Raw genomic sequence first — 19,876 nt, forward strand, 5'->3', positions numbered from 1 at the left:
TTGTTACGTAACCACACTGGACCAGCTCAAAGCCGCATCTAACTAAACACCTGGCTTGAGCACTGGCAATTACGCACATTCCTAGGAAAGGATGTAGTAGACGCAGGCATATGTACCATACTCCTCCTAGTCTAGTCTCAGCATCACCAATTTTCAGCTCCCCCTCACAACAAATTAACTAGCATCACATTCACGACTTTCTAGCATCAAGTCAGTTTCCCATGAACTGAATTACCAACAGTGTGGCATAACCTCTGGTTCTTTCTTGAAAAGATGTGGAAGCCCTGGGTTAGTTTCACCTCGCACAGGCTGTATGTTTTTCATTTACTCTGGCAGGACATTCCTCACACTTACAATTACACAAGTTACAGGCAGATCCTCTTCTGCAAGCTAGGACTCTATCAAGGGATTTTCCTCTGCTTCAGTAAGGAATAATACAATTAATTAATTTAGCTCCTGTAGTGGCCTCACCTTCTCCTGGCATTTCATCTTCTCTGAAGACTTTCCAATTACAAGTTCTCCCAAATACGACCCAGTTCACACACGACTTAAGGGCCCAGTTTCAAATCAACTCCAATAAATATAACAAATTTGTGCATCAATCCTAAAAACTCGGTTGGTTTGTAACACGCTTACTTTTTAGCTTTGTACATTTAAAAAATGGTATTCAAAATGTTAATACATACACACACGAGTTCGCAACCACTCACTAAAATGTTGCATACACAGCTTTGTACCCTTAGTAGTTTATACCTTTTTCTCCTGATTCTTCAGACGTTCCTGGAGTTCTTTCTTTTCTTTCTCCAGCTGTTCAACTTGTTTAGCCATAATGAAGTCAGGATCCAATTCTTCAAGATCCTACAGCCAAGTTATCAATACAAAATAAACATTTTTTGTCACAAATGCAGTTTTAGTTATTTACTTAAGCCTCTGCAGATTTCCCCGTAACTTTAAAAAAATGCATCAGAAGCATTCTCAGTCTCTTTTCCTCTCTTCTGGGTAGGTAACTTTTATTTCATTTTTAAAGCTCTGTAAAGCATTTGTATCCTGATTTTTAATTGAGACACGGTCCAGATACAACAAAATAGGATCTGAAGGTCTCTTTCATATATCAGATATTGTTTCACCAACAAGGAGGGGGAGAGGGAAGGAGGAATAAAAAACAGCTGGATTTCATTCCTCCAGGTAAAATAAATTCCATCCAAATTCAGTATTAAGGCTCAACTTACATTACTGAGCAACTTAAACATTTAAGTGCCAAACTGGCATTCTGAATTCTAGGTGACTGTAAGACCAATTACAGTATTAAACTACTAAAAACCATGAAATTCAATCAGCCTAGGAAAAAAAAGACAAAAAACTACTCAATACTTCAATAATAAGTTGCCTACCTCAATATCAATATCTTTAAATGCTTTGGCTCCCAGTTCAGTCTTCTTAATCTGCTCCAAGCGCTCCCGAACAGTCTTCTTTTTGATTTGTTCATGTTCTTGCAGGATACGTTCCTTTTCTCTCTCCTTTGCCTCCTGGCGCAGTCTCTCTTCCTCAGCTTTCCGGACTTTTTGTAATTCTGCTTCACGCTGTTCCAGTTCTTCTTTTTCGCGCTGAATGTTTAAACTTTCAAGACGCTCTTTTCTTTCCTCTATAGTTTGACGACGTGCAAGAATGCGCTGATGCTCCTTCCTCGAATTCTTTAAGAAGGCAGTGACTGCCAGCTGATGCTGTTCTTCCTTCTCTTGCTGAATTTAAATTATGAATAAGACAGTGATGAATGTAGCATCTCTTTAAAAAGGCAGAAAGCATAGCAAATGCTTCTCAAAGAAATCTCAAAATTTATTTTATTCCCCAAACTTGCCAACTGCATGGAAATGCAACTGTAATGGCAAATCTACTCACTCCTCCACATGGCATACAAGGTAGCATCAACTCAACAGACCCACGTGCAAATGGAGTCAAAAGCTGTCTGTATCAGACAGTGTTCTGCAGTACCTATTTTAGGTGTGTTATTTTCACACTTTGTTCAGAAATACTGCACATATACATGCTAGTGATAGGTAAGACTCACTACCTGAAAGAGATGGGGGGAACCCATCTGGTTTCTCTCTACACAGAGCACTACATGTAGCGTATTTCATAGAATCTGGGAATCATTTTGGTTGGAAGAGACCCTTCACATCATCAACCACCACAAACTCCCGTGTTGTTAATGTGCTTAGGTTTTGTTTTAGAGCCATTTTAATTAAGTTATGAAAAGCACTTGATTGCATATAGACCATTCTTTAAGCTTCCTTCTGCCCACCCCACAATTCTGCTCCAAAGCTGTCTACTCGCTCTTTGTAGAGATTCACGCCCTGCACGTGACGAGCTCTAACTGCGCTGGCTGAGGGTGCTGCCCATTTTAACCACACCAGCAAGCACCAAACACTGCAGCCTAATCAGCTCACAGCAAGCACTCAGTCCTGCTGTTCGTGAAATGTGAGTTAGCTCAGAGGTATTTTTAGCAGTCTGCCCCTTCCAGGGCATGAAACAATAACACTGGAACATCCCCACTTTGTTGCAGATCTACAAGCACTTAAAGACAAATGAGGGTGCCAGAAACATGAAAATAAAAAGCTTCAGATGAAATTAATGACTTCGTAAATTGTGATAAATTTGACAGAAAATTAGGAGTTTTTATCCACTTGAAGAGTCACGTTTTTATCTGAATAGTGGAGAATAGATATCCATTTGTTCTAAAGCTTCTCCAATCCCATAGATCAATATTAAATATTAGTAATTATGCTAGCGCTATCAAGCACATTATCAAGTTTGTCTTATTCGACTAATCATACTGACATGTCAGGTAGAAGACCACCTGTCATTTCTATCTATTAAAGATAAAATATGCTTTATTTGTATTTTATTTAAGCCTACAATTCGTATGAATAAAACTCTTTTTAGGGGAAAACCTACATGAAATATTCTGATCTTAAACACTACAAAACAACTACCAAACGTTCAAGCTAACGCAAGCAAGCTAGTATTTGGTGTCTTGATACAGTCCTACTTTGTGTGCTGGTATTTTAGGAATATAACTTACTATTTCCAACTTGGACAGAGCATCCAATATGGACATCTTGCTGTCAGCCTTTTTTCTGATAAGGAAAAATTGTTTTCTGTATTTGCTAAACAATCTTTCGTTCATAAGCATGTAGCAAAGGAAAGAAATTACCCCTGCTCTTTTAAGAGAAGTGAAGGTTTAAACTTGCCACAACCCAAGCACGCTGGCAATCCCAGCGTGACTCAGACCTCGCTCCTACAGGGCTCTGTAGAACCTGAAATGTGAGCTGAGCTCATCAGTGAGTCCGACCTTGAGTCCAACAGCCCCAGTGAGAGGGAAAGACAAGACAGTTCTTCAGTTGTGGGATCTTTGGTTCGTGTTTTTAGATTCCACTATGAAATCACATTACAGGTTTCTTAAAACATCAATTTCTCCAGAAAGAAAAAAAGGCAGCAGAGCAGCAGGCTCTAGATTTTCAAAAAACGCATGCAAAATTTTAAACAAGCCTTAGCTCTGCAGACCCAGCTATGGCTAAGTTATTACATGGTATATTCTAAACTTGATATGCAAAAAACAGCAATTTAAATTCATGCCTCTTGTGTACTTTTTGACATTATTTTAGTTATGACCAAATACTAACTAGCTGGGTGCATTTACGAATCATTCTTTGCTCTTCAGAAGCATAAAAACACTTATAGAATAAAAAAAGTCGATAAAAATGAAGAGACATCTAACGTGAGGGAGCACATTCATGAAAATAAGTTATTAAAAAGTGTCAAGTTCTTAGCTTACATTTCTACCTAATGTACAATGTATTAAATGGAGCTCATTATTGACAAACTGTGTCAGTGATCATTATCACAATGCTCTGAAAGGGGAGCAGTACACTTCTGAAAATAAGCAAAACATACCGAAGCACCAACCTGTCTACTCAGATCCTTGCAGCGTCCCATTAAATTAATCATTAGATAGCTCAGTGCCTTTCCTATGTCAAGGAAAGGCAAACCAAGCAACTTCTTGGTGTAATATTCAAGTATGATCTCACAACTTCAAAACAAATTTATCTTGCTACAGCAGAAAGCTTATTAGAACAGTCATGCAACAGATGCAGAAGGATATCTGGTCATTAACAAAAATGAGTTAATGCTACGCTGCATTTGTATATATTAACACCTCAAGGAGAAAGTATTTGTTCTTAAGAGAGGGGACATCAGTAACAATATCATTACCACTGCACAGAAAGCAGATTACTGGAATTAGCAGCAGATCACACAAGCCAAAACTAATAAAAGGCTGCATAAGGGCAACTGGCACACATCACACAACACACTTGGGGGAATGTCAGGATTCGTCAATGTTTTCAGAAGATTTAGGATTACTCACCAGCAAGTGAGGAGGCTTAATGACTGCAAGAGCCTTAGCCAGAGCTGAGGACATCGCAGTCAATTGATTTCTAATTTGCTCAGAAGGCATGCTTTGTAGCTGAGGGCCCAGTGGAGCATCTTCTCTAGTACAGTAATTCAAATCCGAGCCAAAACTCAATGTCCGGGTAGTATGGTCGAGGCGAACCTTTGCAAAAAAAAAAAAAGCGTGAAAAATAAAATAGGACTATTATTTATTGCTTTTAAATGCTTTCTCTGTTGCTCTGCCTATGACCAATGGAGGTCAACAAAGCAGAAATTAATTTAAAAAACATTTCTCAAACTAAGGGAAATGCCAAATTAGTAGAAGAAAAATAGCACTGAATAAAATTTTGCTTAATTTCCATGTTTTGTTTTTTAAAAATCACTATCTTCCTTGTGTTCAATGTCTACCAGCTAGTTTTCATCCAACATAATACCCATGAATCCATACACCACTTCACAGAAGTACTCTGACAGCGCTTACCTGCAAGTCACAATGTCTGGCTGCATCGACAATACTACGTTCCAGCTGGAAAGCATCAACAAAAGGAACCAGGGTAGCCAGACGAGAAAATTCAATGCTTTGATAAATCTGGGCCACCTATATATGAAAAGAAACATTAGGATTTTCTTTCAGTACTGTATTCAAATGTAACCTAAGATTAAAAGCCATTCCCGCATGGCTTCTTTGTATAAAGGAGACTGGCAGCAGTAGCTACACACAGCTATGCTGCTAATTAGCCTTTACGGATTTCTTTAGCACACCAGAAATAACACTGCTCATCACTTATAAGGAAAGCAGGTCAATGAAATGTGCATTTCAGAGAACACCTAGACAAAAAAAGAAACGCACCCAAACCTTATTCCAAAAAGCTTTAAGACACGACAAATTACCTTAAATAAAACTTCATAGATCTGTCACGAAGAAAATCTAGGCAAAAGACTGCGTCACTGTATTCAACCACTATTACGTACAGTTACTTTGGCTGTACCTAAATGAAGTACAAACCTGAAGATATGGGTTATATACTGGAAAAGGTATTTAGAAATATTAATGGTCTTCTAGTTGACAGAAGCAATTTAGTTCAGCATGGAAGTTTCCAGTTCAGTGTTCTTCCAAAGCGTTTTCTAACTCGCGCACACTTAGGAACGTACATTTTCCTGATTCATACCTGTTGCAGAAGGCGAAGAATGGTATTGTTCTGCAGGTGAGGAACATACAGCTGCAGTTCAGGTTCCTTTTCAGCTTGGTCTTTCACCCAGTTCAGAACCTATCAAAATTCTAAAAAGTTACTTAATCTGCACCAACACTTAAAACTTCAGCATCAAAATACTAAGCCTTAAATACTCCCATTTTACAGCTCATGAAACAACAGCATTTATGTCCAGATACTAGGTTGTTTTACCAAAGTCAATCTTTTTATCAGAATCTTTTTATGATAGCTAACACTTTTTGTATGAAGGTGACTGACAGTACTGGCAACATCAACCACACTGCTAATTTACCTTCAAGTTCTTTTTAGCACTTCAAATATCTTTGTTCCCACTATCAAAGAAAAAGAATGTGATGTGCTTCATTAATTGCAGAACTTACATCAACACAGTCTACAAGATCTCACATAATTCCCAATACACTACGTTGAGGTAGTAAAAACTACGGTATAGTTTTTATAGTTCAGATAGTAAGTCTATGGTATATTTTTTCACCTCCTACACAATCCACTTGCACGCACACCTTCATCTTCACACACGCAGTTTTCTCATTCCTTCGTATTTAAGTCAAATTTAACTCAGTAGCATTTCCACTCTCAAGATCTTCCGATATATTCCCAAAATTCAGTGCCCTTACAGAGCACCCTAGAGGTCTGAATGAACTTTTATGCTGCTTCAATAAGCTAGTGTGCTACATATCAGCTACTATACACGTACAGTTTTAATGGAATTTGACCAAACAAAGCCTCCTACTGAAAATTCTGGCAACGGAAAAGGCTATCTGATACTTACCATAAATTATATTTAAGTAACAGACTGTTAGCCAAGACCAATTACTACGCACCCAGCTACAAAACTTACCTTGCTGACACGGCTACATAACTTGAGCGGGTGAAAGTCAACCTCAAGCCAATTGTAAAGTTCCTTCACTTCAGGAACAACATACTGGACTACGTTGAACCTCACCTAACGTTAACAACAACAAAAACCACAAAGATCTCAAAATAAATATTAACAAATAGTTATGCTTTAAGAATTTTGCATTTCAGAAGTTGAATAGGCACCACATGTACCTCTTAATACAGTTCATTGACTTTTTAATTAAAACATTTCTAATTATAGTGACAAAAACTGTACACTATACCAGTTAACCATATTTAACAATGGGAAACTAGATAAACATAGCAGCATGGTAATTATTTAGACTGGAGTGTCACCCTCAACGTATTACAGACCTACAGTCCCACTACACAGACATAGGCCCACATCCAAACTAAAAACCATACGTCTCAGTTTACAACTGACATTTTAAATTGTGTTTTTAAGTCAAACTAGAGAAGTACCAGAAGAAAAACCAACATAAAGTGAACCTTGAATGTAAGTTTTAGATATGTATGCAAACGAAAGCAAGAAATTCAAGCATCCTCTGAAAAGGATCCATGACCGAATGCCTAATTTGTTTGTAAATACCCAGAAGAGTCTGAAGACGGATAAATCTGGCCTCTCTTCTAATGAAACAAAAGGATGTTCTCATAATAAGCTAAGTCCTTATCCTCCACTATTTATCTGCCCTGAGCTTATTGGAGCTACATTTAATAAACAGGCCTCTCCTTAGAGAGGGGGAAAAAAAGTTGTGGTTCACAATGCTTTTCAGACCCCTCAGAGTTTGAAAAGCAAGACATTTGTTGCCTGGGTGACATACAGGACAACACCAAATACCGCTCTGTTCTGCACACAAGGATTCAGGCCCTTCATTACCACCACCATTTCCAAACAGTCCTTCCCGTGAATCTCAATTTTTAACTACAAGTTATATACAGTTAAACACAAAGCTGTTTCAATTTTGAAATTGCCATCCCTTAACTAGGCGCAGCGCTTCTAGAACAAAAAAAAAGTCCAAAAAGAAGACTGAGTTTAAGAGATCTGATCCAGACACTACCACCTACCATATCATTAATAAGACTGCCACGTGTCGGCGGCGCCTGAAGACCTAGCAGAGTGGCCAGCCGCCGCTGTTTTTCAACAATGATGCCATCCATGTCCAGCAGGCGGGCGATATCAGTTCTCTCAGGAGTTATAGGAATTGACAGAGTGGCCAAAAGGACTCGAGTGGACATCCTGTTGACGAAGTATAACCACAAAAGATGAACTGCAAGAGAATACTACTTCATTTTCATACACATGCCAATTCAAGAGTAGGAATACTTAGCATTCATAATGCGGAACAGGAAAAAAAACAGCAATAACTGAAAAGATGGCAACTGTGCACTAAGTACAATATGCAGTGCTCTTCAGTAATCACAGAAAAGATTTTGGTAACACGTTTTCATTACTTATACGTGTGTATATATATATATACACACATGTATGTATACACAGAGACAAAATAAATTGAAGCTGCCTCTGTAAAATATCAAAATAGTGTAAAATAATGAAACCAGCAGAAAGCAGCACCTTTCCAAACTTACTTTATTCCAAATCCATGCAAGTCATTTTGATTACATTGCTTTTTAAGAAATTACTGCTAGAGGTGCCTTCTGATGTTACAATGCAAGTAACATTAAATATTTAAATGTTGACCTTAGTACCAGATGAACAGGAATGTAAGAATTCCCTACAGTGTTGATTTCCACCAGACTGATTCTATAAATACCTGTAAATGAGTTTCAGAGTTTAATGCAGCCAATGATTCTGCATGCTTCAAAACCCTTGCCAGACACCATACTTTATCACCAAAAAAAATTAAAGGTCATTTGGCTACACACACTTGCAGATATTAAGGAAAAGTTTACTTCCCAAGACTTCCCTATTACCGGTGTAGGTATCACCACTCAGAATAGAAACTGAAAGCAAGAACTAGGTACTTCGTACACTTGCTTAGATTCCCTGTCAGTAGGGAAGAAGGAAGCTTAAATAAGGTGATCCTGATGTTCACATTACTTGCACTGTAGCTTTGTAAAATATCCTTCTTTCTCTAGTTTTTGGGGGCAATTAGTACTGGCCACTTTAGGCAAAGCTGCTCATAGCCATACATGTTATACGTTATCTGCTTCTTTTGGGGTACAATTTAGCTTATTTTTGAATCTACAAGGTTAGAAATAGAATCTAAAATCACATTAAATATCTTTGCCCACCTCTGCATCTCCTCTTGCGTGAGATTCTTTCGCATTTCTCTCGATAAGTGATAAAGTCGGTGAAGTGTGGATGCATGAAAAAGAGCATTTCCTGATTTCCAGAAGACAGTTGACACTTTGTGATAGTAATTTGCCATCAGCTGTGGTTTGGGTGGTTTCTTAGACAAGGCAAATAGCCCATGAATATCCTCCACTGCTTTGAAAGCTTCCTAAAAAACAAACACACTACTTTTAGGAAGTTTTTGCAACCCTGCAAAAAGGGAAAAAAAATGAAAATTCACTAAAGACTATAAAACTACAACCAATAAGTCACACGTTGTGGATGCCCCATCCCTAGAGGTGTTCAAGGCCAAGTTGGATGGGGCCCTGGACAGCCTGATCTAGTGGGTGCTATCACAAGGGATGGAACTGGGTGGTCTTCAAGGTCCCTTCCAACCCAAGTCATTCTGTGATTCCACAAAGACTACCTTTATTTAATACCACTGAAAGCTGTCATCTCCAGTTCTGGCAGCTACATGTAATTAAAAATTTCCTTCATAATAAAGAAATTATTTGGACGTACTGCAAACCCATTAACTCTCATCTGTTAGAAACTGGGAATTAAAGGTTATTTAATTTGGGTTTTTTTTGGAAACTTTTTTTTCAGATTTTCAATCTACAAACCAAGAAAAAACCATTTCTATCATTCTACCAATTCTACTATTTACTCTTTTTACTGTTTTCATACAAATCACATCTGTGATCAAAAAAGGTTAGTTTCCCTAAAAACAAAAATGTGCCTTGGAAATGCCTTATATATAACAACTTTTAAAACTAAAAAGGAATCGGTGTTAACAGAGAGCATTCTCCAAGTTCACAGATAGAACAACTCATGAGAGGAGAGGGAGAGGGAGAAGTTGACTCTTTAGGAATCTGACGTTAGAAAGATTCCAAAAGCAAAGCACCTTTTTGAAAAATTTACTTTGAAAGCGCCCTCGCTGACTAGACACTGATGTACCTCAGTTGGAAGTGCTGGGGCCCCAGCCTAACAACAGGGTTTGACATTTGCCAACCACTTCCCAGTGATGTAGTCCACGAGAACACAACATGTAAGAGATGAAGACGTCAGTCAACTTCTCCCTCTCCCAACTCAAAGCAACTCCAACCACTTCACCACTAACTACTACAAGCACAGGCTTGGTTTGAAGCACTACATGAAAACAGCAGTTCCAGAAGCATCAGACGAAGTATAACACACAAATAATACCGCATTCAAGATACTAAGGAGTTTATTCTTCAACTATTCTCCTGTTTTTACCTTGGAGCACACACCATGAAACATGACCTGCATGGCAGAGATTCTGGAAAGGTTGGATGCTACCGTGTGATTAGAGGAGGCCTGCTGCATACCTGCCACAGCTCCATGCTAATAGCGCTGTCAAGCTGCACAAGCCTGGTCTCCAAGTGCATGGACTGGCTGTCAGGGTTGTTGAGGTTGATTGCTGTGCTTTGGTTATGATGACGCTGGATCTGCCCCAGATGCATTCTCAGGTTATCGCAGAGCTTACGGAACTCCGCTTTACGCGTGTACTGCAGGCAGAACTTAAAAGCTGCAAAAACACGAATTAAGAATGTTTGCTCATGGTGATTTCATTGTAGTCCTAAATGGGATTCAAATATGTAAATCGATGCATTTAAAGAATCTTCATTTACAGTCCAAAGACATAGCAAACAAGATCTAATCAGTCACGCATAATAAGTTACAATGCAGAGCACTACCAGCTTGACCTCAAAAAATTAAGACGTTTCTACGCAATTAAGCTTAAGGAGCAGAGGGAATGCTTTGAATCAAATGAGAACATTCTGATTTAAGCAGCGATTCTAGATTTTGTTTTGAACTATGTGCAAATACAATTCTGAGAAGAGCATGAATTAAAGCTTCGCCTTCATATGTGGGAAAAAATTCTCAAGCCATCTAGTATGGTAAAGTTAAATGAAGCTTTCAAAAGGCTGAAGATAACAGGAAAAAATGTCTTTGATCCTACAGCTCCTTTCAAAAACCTGACTGCGCTGGGCCATTGCCACTGAAAACCCTGAAGTATCTCTACCAGGAACAGTCAAAATAGTAGCTCTTGATACTGTTGCACAAAGACTTAAATACACACTAAGGCACCTAGAACTCATCTGATGGCCATTTTTCCCTAATATATTTGCACAGTTTGGGCCTAGAGGTAAAAACCTAGCAGCTTTTTTTCAAAAGATACAGAGCCTCAAGTTACACATAAAGATGGAACATATTTTCCACTCCTCATTCCCCCTTAAGAAAAAAAGATGAGCACACAAGTACCCATTCTTAGAAATTATTTTTTCTGCAGAATAATGGCAGGAAGAATCAGACAAGTCCTTTTCCTAGTAAAATACTATTCAGAAGTTAATAAGTTATTCTCAGTATATCCAGGAAAAAATAACTTCTTCCTTGCATATTCTGTTGCAATAAAAGTTTAGCATACAGAAACCTCCACAAGAAAACTGTGTTTTTAAGAACAGTGTGTGTGTGCATGCATATGCATAAGAGATCAACGTAGTTTTAACTCTAATGCAATAGTCAGACAGGAATAACCTCTCATTTTCTAGTTTTACAGTATGTAACACAGAAGTCCATAATCTCCTTACGCTGTAAGTTTCCATCTTTTCAACTCACCTTGCTGTGCAATATCATGGTACAAACGTTCCACTCTAGAATTGTTTCGGAGAAGATCCAAACATTGCCGATATGATTCCCACAGAAATTTAACCCATGGTGTCAAAAGCAGTCGGTCAGTACGGTCCTGAGTGTCTTCTCCACTTACAGCACTCAAAAGAACACTACGGTTGGGAACGGAGAAAAGGGGAAAAGAAGGAGAAAAAGAAGTGGTTCAGATTCTCATTGTTCTTTTTGTTCAATTCTCATTAAGATCTAAGATAAGACTGTAGGAATCCAAACAGCTACGTGCTGCTGAATTAGCTACTCCTTAGTTTCAGATTGATCCTTCAAAGGATGTAGATATCTTTTCTTGATGTTAAGTTTCCAATCTCGGCCCCTGCGTATATCACTGATACGTACAAGTTCCACAGGTGAAGACTTCTGTAGGTTGTGCGCCCTTCACACAAGGAAGCCAAAGGAAACTAGCTCTAGGACCTTCACCTTCCCCATTCTATCAAGGAGCAGCACAGTGTTACTTCTGTCTGACCCCAGTACCACTGGCTACTCAGATACTTTGCTGCTTGCTGACACTTCCTTTTTAGTCACTGGCAAGGCTGCCAGGAGGAGCTCACTGCTTGTTGATACTTGACACAGGAGAAATGTGTGCCTTATGAATTGCATTTTTGCCACTGAAGACTCCCATACTGGCACACAGAGAAACGAACAAGCTCAATACATTCTCTTCCTCTACTTTTATTTGTAACCTCAAATCAGTTCACCTTTTACAGTCTTTAATTTTGTCAGCAAGCAAACTGGAGGTCAGTAAAGGATAAGTTTACAACCCGGGAGCATTACAGCAAAACTCAAGTCTGAATTTACCAACCAACACACTTTGTCAAGGATACTCACAGAAGTATCTCAGCATACATAACCAAGCATACCTTATTATTTTTAAAACTATCCTGCAGTTTCTCTCACTGCTCAACCAAAGATCTCTCCAGCCAACACAAACATACTATTTTTCTAACCAACGCTTTGACACTAAAAGCTAGAATACTAGAAATGAGCAGTCAGTGTCAGTGTCTAAGTACCAGTGGGATTCCTTCGTAACAAGGACTGTTTCAGGCATTGAAAATAACGTGGAATTACAAGGAAAGCTGAGGAATTCCTGTTACTGAAGGACTTAAAGAACAGATGAGAGAAGCATATTTAAAGAATATTTTATAATTTATTATGACTCATTGCAAAAGAAAAGATTCAATAGTCTCTTCAGATCCTTCTCAATGATTACTTTTTAAAAAGTCTTGGTCTTCACCAGAGCACAGTACCTAAGAAATGTTAGTTTCTAACTGCTTTTTTTTTGTGGTCACATGTCACTGATTGCACTATCATCCTGGAACAACTACTGAGGACAGAACTTTAACCTCTTCAGTTTTTGCAACCAACGAGCCTTGCTGTTAACATGCAAATCCACAGTCTTCTACTCCAAGTCCCTGTGAATTGTATTTGACTTCTCTAACTCCATTCTTCACCACTACCTACAATGATAATTTCACTGCTAATTTCTTTGAACTTTGTACCGTCAGTAAACATGGCTGACTTTTCCAGTTACTTTCCAAGACTTTAATTGAAAGACTTCACCCTAACTCTCGATTTCCCCCTCCTCGCACCATTACATGCTGTCTGTCTGTCCCTGGGCAATGCCTCTATCACCTTCCAACTTGAAGAACATCCCATCCGGTACAGTATCGACAGCTTTACTTTTCTCCTTGTTACACCTCTGTCATTTCTTGAATTTAAAAAACGTAACCACCAAAAAAAAGATTCTGAAGTTACCGGACATCATTCACCCTTCAGCAAGCCTGTGCCGAATTGTTTTTGTGTTTTTAACCCCACGTACTAATTCTTCAGAACTCGTGCTAACGACCTGAACACTATAATGATCTAGACAAGCTAACAGCAGATCAGCAGCTGTTCAGACTGCTCCTCAGGCCTGCCTATGGACGATGAGAAACCACGCTGCCTGCTCAGATGGCTATCTGAGATTATGCCGTCACCCAACACAATAAAGCTGACTTTTCCGTCCATCTCAGGCTAAGTAATTTCCAAGCCCCTAAAAAGCGTGTTTCTTTTATTCCACAATCCATATGCTTACAAAAAAGCAGCAGTAAAGTGTTGCTTTGGTATGTAGACCACACCTAGGATGGCCAATCTCAACCTATCAGACTTCCACCACCCTTTTTCCTAGAATTCTCCACTTATGGCTAAACATCCTTTTATTGTTTCTCGTAACAACTTCAGCAAAGTTTAATTTGGTTTGATTTATTACCTACACACCTTGATTTTTTTTTCAAGGATACAGACAATTATCCTCTCCCAGACTCATTATATTACCTCACCTTGCCACTTCTTTTTCAGAACTATCACCACACACACAGCTGTACTAGCAGCGTTCATGTGACCATTCCCGAAAATTAAGGGATTCATCTGAAGAACATAAATACACGGTATGAGCTAACCCCACTTTGCCTGAAGCAGATTAGGAAATTCTCCCACAAACCGTTCTGACAACAGAACGCTGACTTCTCGCAGAGGCAGAAGAAACCAAAAGCCAGAGTGGTTCATCCAACGTGGCACACTGTTGCTTAAGCTGTCTGCTAACTGAAGGCCTACAAAGGAACTAAAGCAGATATACTGACTGATCCTTTTTTCCATTATTCCTAAATTCTCATTTTCTATCCAATTAATTATGACACATAGAACAAATTTGTTACAACTTTTCTGCTATTACCTCATCAGCTGCCTAAGCAAGTATAAAGTAACATTTTCTTTTGTTTGCAGATGCACAATGTGGTGAAAAAGTTTGAAGGTTACTACATAAGAGAATTAAACTAGCCTAATACAATTAATAGTTTACCAGCTTTACCAAATTTAATTGTTTCCCAGCTGATAACAAGCAGCTTTCAATAATAAAATCACCAATACCATTATAGGTGCAGGTTTCAGCAGACCCCATAAAGCTGTCACCCAACTCTCGGAACTGCATCTCCTTTTTCTTCTCTTTACTGCTTATTTTATGTCCTTTACTACAGATGCAAGGATTTTGTTCAATAGAGGTGACCCTTCCTATTTCTATTGCTACCTCTCAAACGTCCTTAGTATTCCATTTTCAAGCCATCATCTTTATTTCTCAGCTTCCTAACTATCTTCCATCAGATGAATTCCAACTGCAACTACGGTTCTACCACATTTTTATTATTCTGACACTTGAACACATAACTTCACGTTTCCCTTCTTTTGCTGTCAATCCTTTTACTTAGAGGTATTCATTTTATCCTCTTCTGGATCTGGCCTCTTGAAAAAGATGGCCCCACTCATACAGTGAAAGCTAGAAAGAGACTGCTCAATTACCTCTTGTTCTCCCTTCAAGGTACAGTTTCTTCCTGCACCATCATCAGTACTCCTTGCACACTGACACCTGGCTTGCTTCATCACCTTCTCCCTCTCTCGTCTTTCGTAGATGCAGTTCTCCAATTCTTTCCCAATCACCTTCACCTGTTTTTTGCTAATTTCCCCTCTCAGATTTTCTGTTTTGTGTGAAGCAAACCTGTTCCTCAGCTCTAGGTCTTTTCCATTAGCTCGTCTCTGCCGCCTTCTTCCAGCACCCAGATATTTCTACGTCTCAGCCTCGTAACGCAGTGGTTCGTCCTTTAGCACAGCATGTAACACTGAAAGTACACATTTAGTCCTTCTCTTCCGTTATATCCCTCATATCCATGGTCATCTCCAGCTGTGTTTTTAGATCACAAGTCTCCTGCGTGCTCCATCAGAAAGCACTTTGTATCCACGTAACACCTATTACGTACCCTTGCCAGTAAAACATCCAGTCTGCATTTTCTTTACGCAGCTACTTCTGACTTGTCATTACGGTGAATCTTCTCCTTTACTCCCTTAGTCAGCTTCCACTTCTATTTATTTTTTCATTCCCAATTATTTCAATAAGTTCCCTAGCCGTTTGCAAATTCCAACATCATCTCTGCTGCTGACAGCAAGGCTTTTTAAAAAAATCTTCCATAACGCCATTAAAATACAAGGAAAGTAAGTGCATGAAAAATAAAACCACAGGTTGTAACTTTAGATAATCTGACAGCGTGGTACTAGTCATTTAACTGCACCATGCACCTCGTAAATCAATACAAAAGCCATAGTTTAATAATTAAGTCAGGAAATTACTGTTCAGGTGTACTGCTCATAAAAAACACAAAGTCTCAATTGAAGAACATCAAAATATAGTCTTCCTTGTTGTCTTTATAGGTATGTGTGTGTGTGTATATATATATATATATATTCATATATATACACACTCAGAACATTCACCAAAAATCTAGAAATCCTTGCGTCAGTGCTCTATAAACACAAAAATAAGGATACTTTGCTGCGAAGTGCTTACAGTGTAAAGCCAGGCCTCCTACCTCTCTGGAGTTTGAATGTTATCTGCGAAGTGCTTACAGTGTAAAGCCAGGCCTCCTACCTCTCTGGAGTTTGAATGTTATCTAAGTCTTCTATGTCCAGTACCATCTGCTGGGATTCTTCCTTAGCTGCTTCCGTTTTTTCTTCAGCTAACTTTAAATAGGCTCGAACAACATCCTCCAAAGATTTGATGTTCACCTACGCCAAAGGCAGAACATGTGAAGTTATTTCCCCCCACGACAGGCAACAAATATTTAAGATGTAAATGCTACAAGACCAGGAACATCTAAAAAGCAGATTAATTCTGAGTCAAGACTGATCAGTTACATTTAGATCTCATCAGCTGACACAAACCACGCTTGCTACAAATAACAAAGAAACGATTCAGAAGCCGTACCTGCTGGCAAATGTTCTTGTACTGGTACAGCCCTTCCTTTGCCAGGTGACTCTTGCGGAGATCCACACAGAGTTCCAGGTACTTCAGCATAATCGGCTCGTGGATTTTCTGCCATGTTCGGTGTTTCTTACTTTTCATAACATCATAGAGAACATCAAGGGCAGGCTGCTTTTTGCCAACCTCAAGGAATTCTGAAAGTAAAATCTAATTAGCAGAGGAGTTGTAACCTAGAAGATACATGCTATTATGATTAATAGTGTAACCTTTTAGAATTTAATCAGCTCTAATCAAATTCCACTGATGGTTTGATTTACCTAGCTATACCAAAAATGTTGGCACATGCAACTGCAGGGGCAGTTTTTCAATGCCGTAACTGGCAAACAAATGCAGACCTCTCCATTAGCATGCAAATTTGGGGATGGCAGAGGTGTCTCTCCATCCATCTAGGCATGACTAGGCTCTTCATACATATTAATAAAATATGTGCATCCAGTCTTAAAGCTCGTTTCATCACGAAGGACAACAAACACCCACCACAAGCCTCGCAGTACAGATCTAACAGGATCTGTCAGCATCACAGCCGCTCCTGTCTACGGGGGCAGCGAGGCACTGGAACAAGCTGCCCCAAGAAGCTGTGGCTACCCCATCCCTGGAGGTGCTCAAGGCGAGGCTGGATGGGGCTTTGGGCAGCCTGGGCTGGTGGGAGGTGTCCCTGCCATGGCAGGGGGTTGGAACTGGGTGGGCTTTGAGGTCCCTGCCAACCCAAACCACTCTGTGATTGTGTGATACGCCGCATGTTCCGCTCAGTACAAAACAGAGCCAACCACCCACGAGCACATCACATCGTGAAGCAGCACAGCCACCTACCAACACACACGCTGAATGCCTACGCTGAAGGCATTCACCACGAAAAGCAAGTCAGAAGAATGATGAGAATGGGAAACAAACAGGTTACAGATAAAGAGAGAGGAGGGAGGGAGGTGGAAGGGGGGAGGAAATAAAGTTGTGTACAACTAAAAAAGAAAGGTAAGCGTATTCTTAAAGAGGAACAGAGTTAGCACTTTCCACAGAGTATTTTGGAAGTGCCTCCATTCCTCAAGAAATAGCGGCAGAATAGGAGGAAAATTGGAGCCTGCTGAAGGTGCTCAGGCACACAGATGAACTTCAAAGACCATGAGGAGTTTCTTGTACAGTCCTCATCATACTCCACACAAAAAAAAAAAACACAACTATAACGAGTGTTCTAAGTTTCAGAATGTCAGAACTGAAGTTAAACATGGCCAAAAGTTGCATTTTGAAAACAGCAGTAACGATTTAACTTAAGGACCACACTATCAGATGTTTGGAGCCTACTTTATGTAAATAATGAGCTTGCATAAGATGAGCAAGCTCCTTTACAGAAAAAATATAAGGTCACATACAAAGATAAATAAGGCTACAACGTGACAGTATTTGGCAGTATTTTAAACTCGCCAAGGGAATTTTAATAAAGCTATCCTCCATCCTATGATGTAAACTGCTATTCTATCTCGGTGCTGCTTTTGAGGCAATTACTGCTGAGCTTTACTGGGTTTTATTTATGAAAATGAACCTGAAAGGCAAGTTGAATCTTGCAACAATGCCAGGCCCTTCCAAGCACCACAGCTCGCAGTGGTCGATAACTAACTGGACAAAGCACAACCTTAATTCATACTGTGCTGAAACTTTTAATTAACTCTGGCCAAGCAAGTTCTTGCCAGAACATCAAATAATTATGGCTAATTTAACAGACACTGTAGTAAAAGCAGGCACAAAGGGAACCTGAAGAGTCAAATACAGCACTGTGTCTCCTCCTGTAAGGCACAGGGATGTGTAGGTTATGGAACCAAAGAACTGCAGCAGACCAAATGTAAGAGCATTAACCCTGGAATAGCTGTCAGAATGACATTTTTTTCTGGTTTTTACATTATACCACTTGAAATGCAAAAAGGTATCTAAATCAGCAACAAGGCTGAGCCCCTGCAGGCCACAAAGACCTGACCCAGCTTGTCGTGTTTTCCATTCAGTCTACTGCAGCGTGGGATCGTCAGTGCTTGTCTGGAAAACACTTCCTTCAGTTCCACTCCTTGAAGCCCACTCCTTCAATTCATTCAGATTTAACAGATGTGCAGCAGTACAAAAGACATGGATTTAACACTGCTCTTCGATACCAGGAAAGCAGAAATGCAACAGCAGATTTAAAGGGCAGTTTAAGGCCAATACTCCAACGGTGTGTGTGACTTCCTCAGCAAGCAGGAGCTTTCCCCACCCAGGAATTCTGAAGTTGAATCAATGGTTGAATACTATCATATATGCATCTTTTACAATAAAAGGACTGCTAAAACACAACTTTATCTTTGGAAGCACTGGATCTCATATTCTTTTCCGTATTTTTATCTGTGATGTTTGTAGGAATGGTTATACAACGAATTTTAGGAATCTTGAGACGTAATATCTTGTATTTCTTGTTTTTTTTAAGATAGTTACTGAATTATGTGTAATCCCTAGACTACCCTGCCTCTTCAGCCAGCATTTCAAGCCCCACTGATCCTCTGTAATTTCTGGATGTCTAAACATGCAGCCTGCACCAACGACGAGCCTAAATGCTTTTCCTAAGCGCTTAAAATAGGATATTATTTTAAAAGGCGCCCAAGCCGTACATTTAGCCGGAAAGGCGTCAGCCGATAAGCACCCTCAGCCCGGCTTTGTGCACGGCAGAGGCACGAGGCAGGCGGCAGCGCCGTCCCCCCGGGTCCCCTCACCCCGGCGGCGCACTCGGGGCCTCCCACCCCTGCCCTCCCCGCAGCCCCCGGGGCCGGAGGCGGCTCCCGAGCGTGGAAAAGCCGGGCCGGGGCCGGGCAGGCCCCGCGGGGCCCAGGCCAGGCGGCTTCACGAGCCCGGCCTCGGCGTCCCGGAGCCCCCCGCTGCGCCCTGGCTCCTCACGGGGCCTGCTCGGCTGCCGGGGGGGGTGGAGGGGAACCCGCACGGCCGGGCTCCGCTCCCCGCCCAGGCCTCGCCCGGCGCCATGCGGCCGGGCCCCGCCGCCTCCCCTCAGCGCCGCCAAACGGAGGCAGAGCGGGGCCCGGCGGGGACAGCGAGACCCGGCCGCGACGCGATGGGAGCGGGGGGAGCCCCGGCGGGACCGGGGAGGGGGCCGGCACTGACCGTTCGCCCGCTTCAGGGCGTTCTCGGGCCGCTGGAAGTACACCGGCATGATGGCGGCGGCCTCTCCTCACAGGGCGGCGGCGCGCTCCGGGTCGGGCGGGCGGCACGCGGCGCCGGAAGGGGAGGGGCGCGCGCCGCCGCACGCCGAGACGGGGCCGCGCAACCGGGCGGGGGCGCGCGCGGGGCGGGGGCGCGCGTGGGGATGGGGAGCGGCGTGGTTAAAAGGGGGCCTGGGTGGGTGGGCTTCAGGGGTCGCTTCTAATATTGATTGGTCTGCGATAGCCGCTCGCCCGTGCGTTTCCTCACTGAAAAATTCAATCTTTTGACTTTGAGGCGACACAAAAATACACGAATTGCACCCAGAAGTCCCACGAC

General features: G+C 41.0%; 1 protein-coding gene across 1 annotated transcript in view; it reads right to left on the reverse strand.

Moving 5' to 3' along the window:
* The window catches only part of EIF3A (eukaryotic translation initiation factor 3 subunit A), a 33,120-nt gene extending 13,460 nt beyond the window's left edge, over positions 1–19,660 (reverse strand). The window contains exons 1-13 of the mRNA XM_080597404.1: positions 19,502–19,660; positions 16,319–16,509; positions 15,983–16,119; positions 11,470–11,633; positions 10,179–10,378; positions 8,790–8,998; positions 7,602–7,773; positions 6,517–6,621; positions 5,616–5,714; positions 4,928–5,044; positions 4,424–4,609; positions 1,392–1,739; positions 754–858 (exon numbers count right to left, since the gene is read on the reverse strand). Of these exons, the coding sequence (XP_080453530.1) occupies positions 754–858; positions 1,392–1,739; positions 4,424–4,609; positions 4,928–5,044; positions 5,616–5,714; positions 6,517–6,621; positions 7,602–7,773; positions 8,790–8,998; positions 10,179–10,378; positions 11,470–11,633; positions 15,983–16,119; positions 16,319–16,509; positions 19,502–19,550 (2,082 nt within the window). The 5' untranslated portion in view covers positions 19,551–19,660. The remainder of the gene's footprint in view (positions 1–753; positions 859–1,391; positions 1,740–4,423; positions 4,610–4,927; positions 5,045–5,615; positions 5,715–6,516; positions 6,622–7,601; positions 7,774–8,789; positions 8,999–10,178; positions 10,379–11,469; positions 11,634–15,982; positions 16,120–16,318; positions 16,510–19,501) is intronic.
* Between the last annotated feature and the right edge of the window lie 216 nt (positions 19,661–19,876).

This window comes from Anser brachyrhynchus (genome assembly GCF_964034855.1).
Source record: "Anser brachyrhynchus genome assembly, chromosome: 6".
Classification (NCBI taxonomy): domain Eukaryota; kingdom Metazoa; phylum Chordata; class Aves; order Anseriformes; family Anatidae; genus Anser; species Anser brachyrhynchus.